Source organism: Lemur catta, chromosome 15, assembly GCF_020740605.2.
Source record: "Lemur catta isolate mLemCat1 chromosome 15, mLemCat1.pri, whole genome shotgun sequence".
In the NCBI taxonomy this organism is placed as follows: Eukaryota; Metazoa; Chordata; class Mammalia; order Primates; family Lemuridae; genus Lemur; species Lemur catta.
In genome coordinates, this window is record NC_059142.1 from 10702605 (window position 1) to 10720000 (window position 17396).

At 48.4% G+C, this 17396-nt stretch overlaps 1 protein-coding gene and 4 non-coding genes across 9 annotated transcripts; 1 reads left to right on the forward strand and 4 right to left on the reverse strand.

Moving 5' to 3' along the window:
- Positions 1–702: 702 nt before the first annotated feature.
- Positions 703–5490, reverse strand: AURKB (aurora kinase B). Of its 5 annotated transcripts, none has more exons than XM_045570209.1 (9): positions 5390–5489; positions 4998–5070; positions 3466–3568; positions 3296–3350; positions 2895–3086; positions 2480–2618; positions 2221–2369; positions 1173–1347; positions 703–1013 (listed from the first exon to the last, which is right to left on the reverse strand). In XM_045570209.1, the coding sequence occupies exons 2-9, from the start codon at positions 5043–5045 to the stop codon at positions 840–842; spliced, it is 1035 nt and encodes a 344-aa protein (XP_045426165.1). In that variant the 5' UTR covers positions 5046–5070; positions 5390–5489; the 3' UTR covers positions 703–839. The 5 variants fall into 5 exon arrangements, with proteins under 5 accessions (XP_045426165.1, XP_045426163.1, XP_045426162.1 ...); XM_045570207.1 differs by having other exon boundaries at positions 3460–3568; XM_045570206.1 differs by having other exon boundaries at positions 2480–3086; positions 5390–5490.
- An 8611-nt stretch (positions 5491–14101) lies between these two features.
- TRNAW-CCA lies at positions 14102–14173 on the reverse strand. The gene has a single exon. It is a non-coding gene; the product is annotated as a tRNA-Trp (tRNA).
- A 628-nt stretch (positions 14174–14801) lies between these two features.
- On the forward strand, positions 14802–14873 carry TRNAG-UCC. Its single transcript has one exon. It is a non-coding gene; the product is annotated as a tRNA-Gly (tRNA).
- Positions 14874–15494: 621 nt separating this feature from the next.
- Positions 15495–15566, reverse strand: TRNAD-GUC. Its single transcript has one exon. It is a non-coding gene; the product is annotated as a tRNA-Asp (tRNA).
- A 560-nt stretch (positions 15567–16126) lies between these two features.
- Positions 16127–16198, reverse strand: TRNAP-CGG. The gene has a single exon. It is a non-coding gene; the product is annotated as a tRNA-Pro (tRNA).
- Between the last annotated feature and the right edge of the window lie 1198 nt (positions 16199–17396).

Below are 17396 nucleotides of genomic sequence, written 5' to 3' on the forward strand. Positions count from 1 at the left end.
TGTGGCATTTTTTGGGAAGAAGGGCCTTTATCATCTCAATCTTGAGATGAGATCATCCTGGATTACCCAGGCAGGCCCTAAGTCAAATGACTAGTGTTCTTATAAGACATAGAGCAGAGGCCGGTCACGGTGGCTCACGCCTGTAATCCTAGCACTCTGGGAGGCTGAGGTGGGTGGATTGTTTGAGGTCAGGAGTTCTAGACCAGGCTGAGCAAGAGCGGGACTCTTCTCTCCTAAAAATAGAAAGAAATTAGCTGGACAGCTAAAAATATAGAGAAAAAATTAGCCAGGCTTGGTGGCGCATGCCTGTAGTCCCAGCTACTCGGGAGGCTGAGGAAGAAGGATCACTTGAGCCCAGGAGTTTGAGGTTGCTGTGAGCTAGGCTGACGCCACAGCACTCTAGCCAGGGCAAAAGAGTGAGACTGTGTCTTCAAAAATAAATAAATAAATAAGCATAGGGTGGGGAGTTGAGGTCCCCCAGCACCCCCAGGCCCTGGGAGTCAGAGCAGGGGAAAGAGACAGTGGGGTGGGGGTGGCTGGGAGCTGACCATAGGGTGTCAGAGATGAGAGGGTCGGGTGTGAGCAGGGGACGGGTAGTGATGTGGTGCTCATTCCTGCCACCCAGGGTGGACAACCCCCCCTCCTTCCCCTAGGGACAGCTTCCTCCATAGCAATGCCTCCACCTAGAAACATCTACACTCATTGGTATAAAAAGCTTCATCCTTTATTAAACAAAAAGGAGGTAGAAGACAGATAAGGAATGGGCCGGGACCCCTCCTTCCCCCTACACATACACAGACATACAAACGCAGACACAACCAAGTGAAAAGCAGGGACCATCAGGGGACAGACTGAAGGGCAGAGGGAGGCAGCACCCTCCGAGAGTGGGCCCGGACCCAAGGGTGGGCTGCGACCTGGGCCAGGGGCAGCCGTTCTGAGGGGTTATGCCTAAGCAGCTTGGAGATGAGGTCCCGAGCTCCCTCGGGCACAGAAGGGGGGAACTTCAGGTCCACCTGCAGGTGTGGAAAAGGAAGGACTGTGTTAGTTTCACCCTGGCTACATTTTCCTTGACTACCCATTCTATTTGGAGTTAGGCAGGGCTGGAGGAATAAGCTGTGCCCACCCCCAGGCCCTGCTTCTGCTGCCGGCACAAAGCCCCAGGCAGCTCCCACCTTGACGATGCGCCGGTAGGTCTCATTGTGTGACGCACTTTCAAAGGGTGGGTTCCCCACCAGCAGCTCGTAGCACAGTACTCCGATGCACCACAGATCCACCTTCTCGTTGTGCGTGCGCCCCTCAATCATCTCTGGGGGCAGGTAGTCCAGGGTACCACACATTGTCTTCCTCCTGGGTGGGATGAGGAGAGTGGGCAGGGGTCCCAGGGACAGCCAGCCTCTCCTTTCCCTGCTGCCTGATGGCAGGGAGCCAACAGACTGCAGGATGCACCAGGGGAGTGTTCCAGCCAGGCAGGGCCACTGGGGAGGGGTGGGTGGTATTTACCAAAGGCTCAGAGGTGGGCCTACACGCTTGCCCTAGTATCGACACACTGAGGAATGTATCTTAATAAAATAATCATATAGGAGGGAAATGTTCATCTTGGAATTAAAAGAAAAACTGGGGACAAGTCTAATGCTTATCAAGCATGTTCTACTTAAATAAATCAGGTTTCATCTCTACTATGTAACACTACGAAGCCATGAAAAATGATGTGGGAGTATTCTCAGTGATATGGCAGAGTCTTAATATATTGACTGGAAAATTTGGGTGACAGAACTCTTTCCTATTTTTTTTTTTTTTTTGAGACAGAGTCTCACTCCGTTGCTCAGGTGAGTGCCCTGGCATCAGCCTAGCTCACAGCAACCTCAAACTCCTGGGCTAAAGCGATCTTCCTGCCTCAGCCTCGAGTTGCTGGGACTACAGGCACACGCCATCATGTCCAGCTAATTTTTTTCTATTTATAGTAGAGACAGGGTCTCACTCTTGCTCAGGTTGGTCTCCAACTCCTGAGCTCAAGCGATCCTCCTGCCTTGGCTTCCCAGAGTGGTAGGATTATAGGCATGAGCCACCTCACCCGGCCTCTCTCCTATTTTTATAAAGATACTGCTGTGTCTATATTTGTGTGAGGACAACCCTCAATGTCTTTGGGTAACAAGGTTTGGAGGAGTTTTATTTAGAATGTTCCAGCCTCACACCCAGGGCTGGCCTCCCAGCCCACCATACCTCAGGGAGGGAGCGTGGACAGACCAGCCAAAGTCAGCAATCTTCAGCTCTCCCTTGAGGCCTAAGAGCAGATTCTCTGGCTTTATATCTCTGTGAATCACCTTCTTCCCGTGGCAGTACATCAGGGCATCTGCCAACTCCTCCATGATCTGGGAGGGACAATAACTGGCAATCAGACAAGGATGGACCTCTGGCTACAAGCACTGTACCCCCAGCCTCAAGGCCCCTGCCGGCACCCCAGATGCCCACCCTCCCCGACCGTGGCTGTTCGCTGCTCATCAAAAGTGTGGCTCTTCTGTAGCTCCTTGTAGAGTTCCCCTCTGGGGGCATACTCTAGAATCAAGTAGATCCTCTTCCGATCATAAAAGTAGTTGTACAGACGCAGGATGTTGGGATGCCTGGGGAAAGAGACAGAGGAGGCCTCAAGCCGCATCCTGACATAAAGGAGCTGGGAAAGATGGCAGGGGAAATAGGTCAGATGTGGACCAGGCCAGGGACACCAGGGCGGAGGGCAGTAAGGGGCAACTGGGGGCAGCTCTCTGGATTCAAGGCTCTGGCCCAGACTGAGAGCTAAATGGGGCTTACTGGCCACATCCAGAGACAAGGTGGGGCTGAACAGGGAGCTGGGGGTGAGGGAGCAGAGGGGCTCAGGCTCAGAGGGTGTCGAAACATACTGCAGGTGGGCCTGGATTTCGATCTCCCTGCGCAGCTGGTGCTCCACACCCTCCTTCTCTATCTGAGACTTAAAGAGGACCTTGAGCGCCACGATGAAATGGCTTTTCTTCTCCCGAGCCAAGTACACATTTCCAAACTTGCCTTTGCCCAGAGGACGCCCAATCTCAAAGTCATTAATTGTGAAGTTCCGCCTGGTTAGAAAGTGGGGGACGGCAGCTCAGTGCTGGTTTGTCATCAGCTACTGTGTCTGCTTCCTCCCCGCTCCCTCATCCCATCCTGCCCTCAGCTGCCCCATTTCTCCTCATCTGTACTTCTCCTACCCTGAGGTTTTACCTCCCCTGCTTCCTGCCTGTTCACTTTCTGCTCCAGCCTCCTCTACCCCAAGGCTTGGGGCACTTACCTTAAGAGGTTGGGTGTCTCACTGCTATTCTCCACCGCCTTCTGGCCAGGGGCAGCTAAAAAGAAGACAGGTAAGTTGAGGCCCTCCTTTGACATTCTCATCCCTACACCTACCCATAGACTCTTGTCGCCTCGGGTCAATCCTCTCCCCCTTATCCCAGTTACCTTTACCTGTGGGCTGGACATTGGAGCGGCTCATGAGGACAAGTGCAGAAGGGGTAGCAGGCTCCTTCCGGAGGACTCGCTGGGGCAGGGTGCTCAGGCCAGATGGAGCCTGAGAAGGAGCAGGGGTAGCTCTGAGGGTGCCTTTGTCCCGATGACCCGACTGGAATGTGCTACAAGCAGCATTTCAGCTACTTACTAAAGAACCATCCACCCACCCCCAGTTCAAAGAGAAACATTGATACCACAATTTTGCTCCACATCCCCAAGACTCTGCTGATAGTCCCTCATTGAAATGGGTTATTAATAAACAACCTAAGTCAGCCTAAGATAAGGGGCAAAGGACTCACCCCAACACCTAACATTTCACTTCTTTGGTCCTGGACCACACCACCTTCTCAGGCCTTAAGCTGTTCAATTTGTCTAAGCCCAGTCCATGATACCACCCTCACTCACCAGCCCCCTACCTCCAGGGGCAGCAGAGGGCTGGGTCAATGAATACCCACATCTAGGGGGGAGGGATCGGCACAGGGGCCTTTTCAACCCCTGCAAAGGTTAGTCTATTAAGGCTTAGATAAATTCCTTGAGGCCTTGAATGTTGCAGCAGACACTGGTATTTACCCCTTTGGAACAACAGACTTTCAGGATACCAAGGGCTACTCTGATGGCCCTGGATCACTTCTCACTTTCAACTTCTCAGATTAATAGACATTTTCTTTTGGGAGTGACCAAGGTAAAAGTGACAATGGTCTGTCATTCGGACTCCATTCTTGACCCTCTCACTCAGTGCTCCATGATGGAGGGAGCAGGGGACAAGGGAACAGATGGACTCTCCAAGATACCCAAGTCCCACCAGCAGGGAGCTAAGCCTCCGCTGGGGCCCTTCCTTCTTCTTAAGCCAAAAGAAAAAAACCCTAATACCCCTAAAAACGTGATCCCAAACAGTGATATTGTACAGATCAACAAATAAGCAAATTGAATAAAATACAGTCCAGAAATAACCCACATCTTTATGGGAATTTAATACATATAATAAAGGTGGCATTTCAAGTCAGAAGGTAGACTCTTTAATGAAAGGTGTCTGGACAACTGGGAAATAAATCTATTCAGATCCTTACCTCACATCTGTCATTAAAATAAATTCTGAATGAAGCTTTTAAACAGTAAATTTATTTCCTTCTAGAGTCTATTTCTATTTGCTGCCTTGTTTATTTACTTATTTTTTTTTCAGGATATGGGTTAGGAATCATGGCCTGAATGCCAGACCCTGCCTTCTCAGTCCCAGATATCATTTGTATTTGACGAGTAGGCTCAACACTGCAGGGGTCCTCACGGGCTGGGAGTCACTGGCTGGTCAGATTCAAGTTGGCAGCACCTGACAGAATGTGGCTGCAAATGACCAGACCGGGTTCTGCCGGCCTACGATGGAGCATAACGGGGAAGAAAGTGCTAAGAGGATTGCTCTCTGCAGTACCTCAAATCTCCAAGTAGGAACTCGCCATGCGTGGGATGGGGGACGGGCAAGCAGGGAAGGGCCTTACCGTCTGCCGGACGTAGGGCCAGGGGTAGGCGTTCTCCTTCTGGGCCATCCTTAGAGGGAAAGGGGGAGGAGAGCTGGACGGAGAAGAGAAACAGCCGTGAAAAGCAGAAAAAAAAGCGAAGAGAGGGAGAGGGCGGACCGATCTAGCCGGAAGTGCCAGCCTGGGCTGGCGAGAGGGAGCAGGTCAGCGAGCCGGCCGCAGTCCGAGCACTTCCGGGGGCTCGTCTCACCACCCCACTCCCGCTCCCGGCCCCACCGGCTTCCAGGACCCTCTCTCCACTCCTGAGCGCAGCGCAGCCCCGCGAGTGCGCGCGGGCCCGCCCAACGGCCCCCAGACCTGCCAGATCATCTGCCCTGTCCCGGCGCAAGGCCCGCGAAAGGAGGCCCGCTCACCTGCAGCCGCAGGCACAGCTACTCCCCCGGCTCCGCAAACGCCTGAATCGCCTCAGCCGTGCCCTCTCCCAGGCCCTTTCAAATCTCCCGCTGCGACCCCATTGGCGGAGCGCGCCGCCCATGCCCAATTTTCATTGGCTAGATTCCCTGTGTCGTAAGCCGTGGGCCCAACGCAAGAGGCCGAATGAGAGGCGGCGCACGCTGGGCTTCCGGCTTGGCGAAGTTTGTCTAGTCCGCAAGTTGGCTTTTCTTTCTTTCTTCTCTCCTCCTCTCTCGTTCCTTCTCCTTCCCTCTTCTCTCCCTGTCCTCCCTGTCTCTCTTTTTCTCCCTTTCTTCCTCCCTCCCTCCTTTTCTTCCTAATTTCTTCTTTTTTAAAAATTTAAATCTTTAATATAACTGGAGTTTATCTTTATATATGTATGAGTGAGGGTCTAACTTTGTTTTCTGCCAGATGAAAAGGCAATTATGGCAGCACCATGTGAAAACAAACTGCCCCGTTTCCAACGGAATTTAAATGCCGCCGTTGATAAACTAAGTCATCGTATATACTTGTGTCTATTTCTAGACACTCTATTCTGGTGTTTTGTTGTTTGTTTTTCGCATGTGTGTTTATTCTTGTGTTATTACTATTTTGTTCTCGAAAGTCCTCACATTCCTGGGAGGAGTTTTCCACCAGAGGACCTGTCTCTGCAGGACCCCTGACAGGTGCCCTGTTGCTAGGACTTACTGTCATTTTTCCTCCTTTGTGCCCGGCTCCCTCTTTTTCTGCTCTTGCTAACCCTCAGATTTCACTACTGGGTTAAATAAATACATTTTGGGGCTTTCTGTGAAATAACCAGTGGATGGATATTATTTAATATCAGGCAAAAAAAAGGAAAAAGAAGTAACCAGTGGATATTTGTAAGTATGTCCTGTCTAGCACCTTTCCCCTTTCTTCTAATAATAACACCCTAACTTTCCTTTAGAGAACTGCCTATCTCCCCATTCTGTATAGTCTGTTTCTGTTTGAGTTAGTTTCTGTTGCTGACAACCCCAAATCCCTAACTTGACGGAGACCTATTGTAATGGACATTGTGGTTATCTAGCTAACATCATTCTTCCTAGCTATTCCCACTTCTGAAAGCTTCTGTGGTTTTGTGGGTCTGAGAAGGAAGCTGACTTCACCCCAGGTCCAGGAGTCAGCCCTGATTGACTTATACCAATCCATACCTTTTATTCCAGATCATAGTCACTGATTCAGGGATAAGCATGTGACCTAAGTGGGCCAGTTAATAGGAATCAGGATGCTTGCTCAGAACGCTGGGCAGAACTTTCCTCCAGCTGGAAGTGAGCAAGAAAGTGTTGTGGAATCTCAAATTCAGGCTTGTGTACCCGATGTGCAGCTAAAGCCAAACACTGTGACACCAGTGCTTGGAGACAGAGAAAGGTTTGTTTGATTTGGCCAAAGCAAGAAGATGGTAGAGCAAAATCTTTCAAATCCATCTTCCTAAGGAATTGAAGCAGGTGCCGAGAAATTCCCCAGCCTACAGGGCCAAAGACAGGGTGCTGAGCAGGAATAAGAAACGAGACAGTAGAAGAGAAAGAGTGGGGTCAGGGGACTCAAGGCTTTTCAAACCAAGAGTCCCGAGAGTAATTCCTCACTCATTTATTCATCCCAAGAACAAAAGATCATTGTAAATCATACAAACAAACATGTTCTAAAGATATCCCACAGGCAAACAATGTTCTATAGATTTCCATAGTGATTACATATTCTAAAGATACCCCAGAGGCAAACTTTAAAGATTATTTATAAAGATTAAGATATTCAGGTGCACAATAATCTCAGCAAAGCTATTTCTAGCCTAAAGCTAAACAAGAACATAAATTTGGGATTGTGGCCAGGCTAGTTTTTCAGTAGGTTGGGCATTCCTGATTGCAGTCCTGCAGTAGTTTTCCACCCCAGGAGAGAAACTGTTTTCAGTTCCTCCTGCCCTTGGAATGTCTTTGCCATTTGGAAAACAGCCACACCTATGCAAACTGTCACATCTGCAGAGGTTCTTATGCCAGCACTATCCTCTAGGTCACCCTAACATTTCTAAACAACCCCAACAAACAGGGAGCTTTTATGCAGCTAGAGAATAAGGGGCCCGGGTAGGGATGGGTTTCTGTGTTGCTTTTAGTCCCCGATAACACCTTGCATAACCAGACTTCTGGGGATCAGGAGCTAGTCACAACTTTCTCAAGGTCATTCACTCCTGCAAAACAAATTCGTAGATTTTCCCTGTAACGCTGGAATGCTTGACAAACAAAAAACCCAGCACATTAGCAGTTAGTAGTTACTGCAAGAACAAGGGGTGCTGGGCAGGAAGCGAGCACTTAGCCAGCAAGCAAGTAAGGGCATAATCAAATTTTACAGTATTTAAGTGATAAAATGCCAGGCTACTAAAATCTCAAGGGGCCCAATTACAGAAGCATGCAGCCCTCGTTGCTGCTTCTGGTGCTCCTGAACAAAGCAGCGTGACATCGAAGCTTGATATTGCAGAAGCCAGAAGAGAGGCCTGGAAAGGACCTGAGTACTTGATGACATTGTTGAGCCTCTGCATGCCTACTTCAGCACCTTCCTTACGTGAAAATAGGTCTCCTTCCCTAATGCATTCCAAGTTCTGTTATTTGCTGTCAAAAGCATACTGTGTGGTAAAAAACCAGTTTTCCCTCTGTTCTCATACCACAACAATCAACACAGAAGACTTCTGTGACAAATGTGTGGGCATTTCTTCCCAACAACAAGCAAGCCAATCAATTCTGCAGCAGACACCAGCTGGGTGTCCTCCAATTCAATTCTGACACTATCTACCTGGAGACAGCATCAGCTCTCATAGGTTGAGGGCTCAGTCCTACAAGACTGCCCCCCCAATTCTGATGTCAATTGCAAACCTCAGGTTGTTTTACCTGTGCTTCTGCCCAACTGGCTATAAATTGGGGTTTCCACAACCCTCATCCTTGGGTTTGATTAAATTTGCTAGAGTGGCTCACAGAACTCAGGGTAACAGTTACTTACTTTTACTGGTTTATTATAAAGGGTAGCACAAAGGTAGCACAAAGGGTAGTACACTTTCATCACTCCGAAGCTGTTCCAAAGCTGCTTCAGGAACCAAGGACAACACAGAGGTATACTTTAACAAAAGGTAAGCTTATTTTTTTAGTCACTTTGGAAATGACAAGGACTAAGAGTTATGAGCCAGGAACCATGAATGAAAACCAATATATAAATAATATCACACATACCACCTGACACACATCTATAAACCTACAGTGTTCTTATTCAGGTTAACTCATGAAATTGCTGATACTCTATTATTTTGACCTACAAAAAATAGCAATTTCTTGAAATTCAACCAAATGTGTAACAGATAAGTCCTTATCAAGTTTCTAGATCAGGTCATAATGCTTTTGGCTGCAAGTAACAGAACACTTGTTAACAATGGCATAAATGATAGGGATCTGTTTTTCCTTACGTAGTAAGAAGCCAGGAGGTAGGTGGTTGGTTCAGGGTAACTGAACAAGGTTAGAGATCTGGATTTGCCTATCTGTGTGTGATTCTCTTAACATTTCTCTTATAATTGCAAGATGGCTGCCAGCTGTCTCTTTTATCAGGAAAAGCAGAAGTCTTTCTAGAAGTACCCAGTAGATTTCTCACTGGCCAGAGCTGTGTCACATGACCACTGCAAGGGAGGCTGGTAAAATCAATGTTTTCCCAGTGCTACCGTGAATGCAATAAGGGGGAGGCAGTAGAAACAGGTGTTTGCCACGACTGCTGACAATTTCATTCTGGGGAGCCCATGATTTATTTAAAAAGTCAGAGATCTCTTATGATGAGGCCTCTCCAGAGATTTGATGATCATGGCCACTATGTTGTCATTTGTGAAAAATCACTTTGTTAATGGCGGTACACTGTTTTTACTCAGGATCAGTCTAATCTCCCTTCTCAAGATCAAGGAGCCCATTTCAATTGCAGCGCCTTTATACTTGGCATTAGCCAATGAAGAGCTTTATAAAAGTTCTCCCACTTGCAGTATACTTTATTACTCATGACTTAGTGAAGGGAGACTTCTCTGGAACCTATCAGGGCACAGAGTGCATGGATGGAATATGTCTAATAGATTCAATACAATGTCCCTATTCCCTGGATCTTTAAATTCCTAGGTATGACACATTATGTCAGAACATTTTTGGCCTTTCAGGAATATTTGATGGGCCAGCATGGAAGCAGGATTTGCATTTAGCATAACAAGCAAGACTCTCAGGTCTTCTATCTGCCTGGCCAAGTTGGTGAACAAAATCTCTATTATATACTCCAGTGCCTCTCAATGATTTGTGGGGAAGGACCAGCCTTTATTATTTTCAGTCTTTCACAGATCAACACTTTTATAAAATAACAATATAAATGAAGTCCTTGAAAAATTAAAAATAGGCTGGGCGTGGTGGCTCACGCCTGTAATCCTAGCACTCTGGGAGGCCGAGGCAGGAGGATCGCTCAAGGTCAGGAGTTCGAGACCAGCCTGAGCAAGAGCGAGACCCCCATCACCACTAAAAATAGAAAGAAATTATCTGGACAACTAAAAATGTATATAGAAAAAATTAGCCGGGCATGGTGGCACATGCCTGTAGTCCCAGTGACTCGGGAGGCTGAGGCAGAAGGATTGCTTGAGCCCAGGAGTTTGAGGTTGCTGTGAGCTAGGCTGATGCCACAGCACTCTAGCCTGGGCAACAAAGTGAGACTCTGTCTCCAAAAAAAAAAATTAAAAATATTAAAAAGTTACAAGCCCACATTTTTTGTTATAAATAACATACATAAAAGTACTCAGACAAATGGTATAAGAGTTTTTAAACGCTTACGTTCAAATTCTGTACTTGTCCTGGCACAGCAAGAAACAGTTCAAGAAGTGGCACAAGGCCAGGCAAGGTGACTCATGATTGTAATCCCAGCACTTTGGGAGGCAGAGGTGGGAAGATCCCTTGAGGCCAGGAGTTCCAGACCAGCCTGGACAATACTGTGAGAACCCCATCCCTACTAAAAGATTTTTAAAAATTAGCTGGTTTTGGTGTTGTGCGCCTATAGTTCTAGCTACTTAAGAAATCTTTGAAAAAACTTACAGGCTGGGCGCGGTGGCTCACGCCTGTAATCCCAGCTTCCTGGGAGGCTGAGGCGGCGGGAGGATAGCTGCAGCTCAGCGGTTCGACACCAGCCTGAGCGCAGTTGAGACCCCGTCTCCGTAAAAGAAAAATTACAAAAAAGACAAAAAAAATACTCAAAAAAAAGAAACTTATAAAAACAAACAAAGAGGAACCCTTAACTGTACATTTTTAGATGGTTAAAATGGTATTTGTGTTAAGTACATTTCACCACAAAAAATAATAAAATATCTTAACTACCAAGAATATTCTTGAGGCTGGGCATGGTGGCTCATGCCTGTAACACCGGCATGCAGGGAGGATTGCTTGAAGTCAGGAGTTCAAGACCAGCCTGGGCAAGAGCAAGACTGTCTCTACCAAAAATAGAAAAAATTAGCCGGGAGTCCTGGTGTGTGCCTGTAGTCCCAGCTACCTGGGAGGCTGAGGCAGGAGGATCACTTCAGCAGAGGAGTTTGAGGTTGTAGTGAGCTATGATGACACCACCACACTCCAGCCTGGGTGACAGAGCGAGACTTTGTCTCAAAAATAAATAAATAAATAGAATACTCTTGAAAATCACCTACAATTCACTTAGTCAAATCTTAACATGTTTTGCTATATTTGTTTTAGCTTTTTGTTTGTTTTGAAACAGTCTTTCTCTGTTGCCCCGCTCTGTCGTCCCAAGGTAGTGTGCAGTGGTGTCATCATAGCTCACTGCAACCTCAAACTCCTGGGCTCAAGCGATCCTCCTGCCTCAGTCTCCCCAAGTAGCTGGGATTACAGGCACGAGCTGCAATGCCCGGCTAATTTTTCTATTTTTAGTAAAGACGGGGTCTCACTCTTGCTCAGGCTGGTCTTGAAGTCTTGATCTCAAGTGATCCTCCCGCTTTGGCCTCCCAGAGTGCTGGGATTACAGGTGTGAGCCACTGCACCTGGCCAGCTTTTTGTTTTTTAATGAAATAAAATGCATATAGATAAAGTTCTAGTGTAAAATTTCAAGAATTAGGTCTATGTATATTGTTTCTCTACCATTTTCCTCTATTGTTATGGACAGAACTGTGCCCTTCCAAAATTCACATCTTGAAGCTATAACCCCCAATGTGACTGTATTTTGAGATAGGAACTTTAGGGAGGTAGTTAAGGTTAAATGCGGTCATAAGGGTGGGGCCCTAACCCCAACAGGACTGCTGTCCTTATGAGAAGAAAAAGAGACACCAGAGCTTGCTCCCTCCTCGCCCGCACAGAGGAAAGGTCACGCGAGGACACAGGGAGAAGGAGGTCATGTACAAGCCAGGAAGAGAGGCCTCACCAGACACCAAATCTGACGGCATCTTGATCTTGGACTTCTAGTCTCCAGAACTGTGAGAGAATGAACGCTTGTTGTTTAAGCCACTTGTAGCATTTTGTCTGCTTGGGCTGTCGTAACAAAATGCTAGTTTTCCATTGACTGCAACCACCCAACTCAGGGAAGTCCTAATCCACCCAACCCTTCAGGAATGAAGATTTGGATCCCCCACCAGGCAAAGAATCAGGACCAGCTGAGGTGCTTGCTGAAGACTAAGGGCAATAGAAGAAGGTAGTTATAAGCATTAATACCAGCTGCCGCCACTTGACCAGTTAGAGAAACAAGGACTGTAATTGTCATGAGTATTTCCTCCTTATTTTGTTCCAAATATATTTGTGTGTGTGTCAGCTAATAAATGCAGACAAAAAGATAGAATTAGAGAACTATCACTTTGCATCTTCTTATGAAATAATTAGTGCAGGCAAGTTGCTCTGGTTTGGGGGGAACAGGGGAGTGGGGCAGAAACATTGAGTGCCAGCCTCACATCCCGCTCCACGTTAGCTCATCAGATTCCTGGGCTGTGGCCTTGCTAAGTCATCAGCAGTTCTTCAATGCAGGGACACACAGCATCTGCAACAGGGCCAGTTGACTGTCCGCCTCTGTCTTGGTACAAGGAACACAGTGACAACTCTGGCAGACGGCAGGACTGGGACAAGGGAGGGGAGAGGAGGGCGAGATTCGAGCCTGGGCGACGTCTGCGGCGTGGATGATGGTGACACCGCCCAAATTCCTGGTCACGCTAACAAAGGCGTTGTTAGTGGAGATGTGAAGGGAAGAAATTTCCCGTTGGGAAAGAAGATCTATGGGGTGGCTGGCCTGGATCTGTTTATTTCGGTGTACCGAAAGCTGCAAAAATGCGCATGATTCGGGGCTTCTAGTGACTCCTGAGAAGTATGGAGAAAGGTATTACTTGTATTTAATACTCTTGTGTTGTACATCAAGTTGCCGTGGATAGAACAGTAGAGACGATTAAAAACATTCAGAAATAATTAGGACCCAATTCGGAATGCAAGAAGACAACACTGGAAAAAAATAGTTAATGGGGGAAAAAAAAAAAAAAGAAAGAACGATCGCTTTTGCTTGAGAAAGCCACACAGCCCTTTGGATGGCAGTACGTACACTTAGCAGTACTAAGTGTTAAGGAACTTTTACCCTGGAACTGGAGTTTCAAGAATTTATGTCACAGACCTACTCAGTAGAGCAAAGAAAAAAAGATTGCACAAAGATGCTCACGGCAACATTTTAAGTACCGAGAAAAAAAGTGCAGATAAGCAGACAAACAAAATGTCCAACTTTAGAATTGTTAATAATTTACAGAATTGTCATCAAATTTTAGGTAGTCATTAAAATTATAATTACAAGGACAATAGAATCATATTTCTGCTACAATGATGAGTGAAAATAATGAAGTACAATATTATGGACACCACTGGCAAATATAAATTAAAACATTAACTGCCGTGTGAGTTGTATTTAACTCACGCTAGTTTTGAGTCCGTGGCCTCGTGAAGCATATGGAATTCACGCGTGTCTTCACCTTGGGAGCCCCGAGAACTATTTTTCAAGTTGTGTATAACTCACGCACAGAAAACAATAAAAAAATAACAATTTTTTCATTAAATTAGAAAGGATCATTTTGTTTTCAAAGTTTTTATTCTATTTTCCTAATAAAATACCGTGGCCCCAAGGAAAAAAAATTTTTTTTCTCATGCGGCAGTCAATGGGTTAAATTGCAAGCAGTGAAAACAGTGGTTTAGGGTAATGATTATAACTATTATTCCTTTAAAAATGACTAATTATTGCTATATTCTTTCCAATAAAGAACATTTATTGTTCCAAATACATTTTCTGAAAAAGAATTGGGGAAAAAGAAAAAGAAAAAAAAGTAGCAGAGGCCATTACCTCTGGAAAAAAAAAAAAAAGGAAAGAATTGAGGAATGTTCATAAACAAATTCTGTGTTAGGATACCTAGAATATTAAAGGTATTACTTTATAATTGGTCGATTTGACGGAAAGAGTAAAATGAAATAAAAGTGCCCAAATTTGTATTTTAGGAGAAAAATCTAGATACTTTAGAAAAACAAACAAACAAAAATAACAGAAACACTCAGTTTCGTGATTAGCTCATAATATACAACGAGGAGGGTTTTTTTTTCTTTCCCCGAAAAATATCACTGTAAACCTGTTTGGATGTGGAAAATAAACATTTCGAATGACCCCGACGTGATTTGAACACGCAACCTTCTGATCTGGAGTCAGACGCGCTACCGTTGCGCCACGAGGCCTCTCCGACTCCGCGGCTTGACGGATGGTGTGAACAGATCTATCGTCAGCACTGAGGGGCGGAGTTTTGTCCTCGGGTCCCGCCTCTAAGGTTTTGTCGGTGCAGTTCTAGGAGGCACCCGCAGGCAAGATGCGTGCGCGCGCACAGGGATTAAATTTACCCCCTGGGCAAATGGCGAAGAGAGGCAAATTGTGTTTAGGTGCATTTGGCTTGCGGCTTAATTCTTTAACCTTGAAACATTGAGCTCACTCAACAGAGAAGCGATTCTTATGTGTCTGGGACATTGTTTCCCCGGGGATGATAAATCCTCATGGTGCCGCTGCAGTGCTCGCCCCATCTCTGCTGGTGACTCAGAAAACCTCCTACTCAGTTTCTCTGGACCTTGCTTTCTTCATCTGTGGGCGGGGTGTGACCCCTACGGTCTCCCGCAAGGCGAGTGGCACGTGCTAGCGGAGATGGGAGCCGAGCACCTTCCCACAGGTGCTCGCTGGGCCGGCGGCAGCTGTCGCTTCTACCTGGGCCTCACTAGCTGCCGCGCCCTGGCTCCACCCAAGTCCGGCTTTGGGCTACGCCACTCAAACCAATATAGAACAACCTTGGTTGACTCCAGGAAAACTTCTCTCCCGCCGGCGTTGGTGGTATAGTGGTGAGCATAGCTGCCTTCCAAGCAGTTGACCCGGGTTCGATTCCCGGCCAACGCAGCAATTGACCCTTTCGAAGGGAACTTTTTTGTTCCCCCTTGCGTTTCCTGGGTCCCAGCATAGTGGGTTGAGCGTTGTCGTGAGGCACCCTCCTCGCCAAAGGGACGCGCCCTGCGCTTCGACCGCGCCCCCGGCCGGGCCGCCGCACGCCCTCCCCGCGGGAGAAGCGCGCCGGGGTCTCCGCCGAGACCGCCTCCTCTGCGCCGGTAGCGGTGCAGATCCACGCGCACAAAAGCAGGGAGGCGAAAGGAAGGGGTCACGCTGAGACTGCAAAGGCAAGCGCCGGAAATCAAGTCCCACTGCGGATTGCGTCTGTTTTGTATCGTTTGCCCATGTGTTTTCTAAGCTATCGTCAACGAACACATCTGATAAACATATTGAGTGGAGAGAATAATGGCTAATTTTGGCACACGTTTAAATTGCAAGTTACTCGAAGTAAAATATAAACTTGAAGCTTGGAATGTGGACTCGAGAGCCAGGAAAAACTCCCCTTCTCCTTCTCCCTTCCTCCCCATCTTTTATATCTCCCTCCGTGGGCCCAGGACGGGACTTTACTAAATAAGTGTGATTTAACGGATTTAAAATAAGATTGAAGAAAAAATTTAAAACTTCAGCACGCTCCTCCCCGTCGGGGAATCGAACCCCGGTCTCCCGCGTGACAGGCGGGGATACTCACCACTATACTAACGAGGAATGAGCTACGGTGATCTCTCTCCGAATCCTTGATCTGAGACTTTCACCGTGCTTGGTGTGCTGACAGAACGCTCCCGGAGAAATGTTGACCAGAAACTTAATGCACACCCTAGACCACGACTGAGCGCCAGTGGCCAGAAAGTCCGAAACAAGGAATGACCGAAAGACGGAGTGCCTCCAGGGCTGCAAAGACCCGGGTTCCGACAGTCTCCGGGCTCTCCCCAAAACACTGAGGAAGTCTCGCTCATTTCACTACCCGTCATGCACAAGTATAGGTCGGCGGGCATCATAAAACCGGCGCCAGGCTCTGGTGGCCGAGGTGAGGCACCAAACAGGAAGGCGGGGAGCAGAAAGAGAGCGGTTTGCCCAAGTCTGGACGTGCCTCCGCTTTCCCTGGCACACCACGCACCACTGCGAACCGACTTTCCCGCTACCGGGGTGTCACAAAAGAGCTCACTGCACACGAGCTCAGGCTGATGACTTCCCAGGCCTGCCTCCCACAGCGCTGTTCAAGTGACATACGATTAGGGGCCCTTCTTGTTTTAGCAAAAACGGAAAACGGGCTCGTCCGGGATTTGAACCCGGGACCTCTCGCACCCGAAGCGAGAATCATACCCCTAGACCAACGAGCCGATATACGAAGTTGGCCGCGGACGCCCTTAGAGGTCGTAGCAGGCTTGCAGTAGTCCTGAGGCCACTTTTACCCCGTAGAACGGTCCTGGCGCGTGCTCGGGGACCACCCGCCCGGAGGCCGCATACTCTGGAATAAGAATATGGGACTCTCTCTTGGCTCCTGGCCCGCGAGCTCCGACTCCTCCCAGGAAATAGCGTCGAGGAAGTCGGAGGGAGTGGTCTTGGCCTCGCCCCCGCGCCGCCCTACGGGGCTGCTTTGAGCGCCTGGTTTCCCGCTCTCTGGAGTCGCGGAACTGGACTCTTCCCGCCTCCTCCCGCAGTCCTCGGGCCCAGCCTCCTGGCGCAGAGCTTTGAAGACAAACGGTGGAGTTTCCTGGGTTTGGGACGGCCTGGGGACTGTTAATGGGCCCTGAAATCACTATGTGAACAGTCCCTCTCGTTGTCCCTGCGCCCATCCATCTTCCTGGAGTGACAGACAGGGCCAGCCCCGGCAATAGCCCACGGTCTCCCCAGACCGCGTGGCAGTGCCCAGCAGAAGGAGAGAGGCAATGATTTTGGGGACCCAAAAGACCCACAGAGGAGGCGTCACTGAGCTGGGTAGCTGGCAGGGGAGGGGTGGGAGACCGGCTGTCCAACCTGCTGCGTGGGGCGGAGCTCCAGGCTATGCGGCTGGTCCCAGGGTTTCTGGACTGTAAAATCAGGTTACCCCACCCTCCTGTCTAGCCTCTGCTCTCCAGTCTCCTCCTAGGATGGCCCCGAAGGAGACCTCCTACCTGCCTCCTAGGATCACCAGAAGATAAGGACCTCTGAGGCAAGCAGCGTCAAGAGTGTGGTCCGAGGCCTCTAGGCCGTGCTTTGGAGCTTTGCAGCGTCCTCCGGGCTGCTTAGTGAGCTTCTGAAACTCTCGACACACCCACCATGTCCTTACTTGGGGGCTACCCAGAGCCCCTGCAAGATCTGGTAGGGTCAGTTGCAGACCACATGTCCTGCCTTCCCTGAGCTCAGCGCCTGCTCTAGGAAGTCCTCCCGGCAGGGTTCTGACCTGCAGCTGCCCTGGACCAGCCTGGGAGCATCTCAGGAACCATTGTGTTCCACACCCCAGTCATGTGATCTGTGGGGCCAGGCCCTTCATAATGCCCAACCCACGGATACGTTGATGGGGGAACTTCAGTGAGGGGTTCAGCTCTTAGTTTGTTC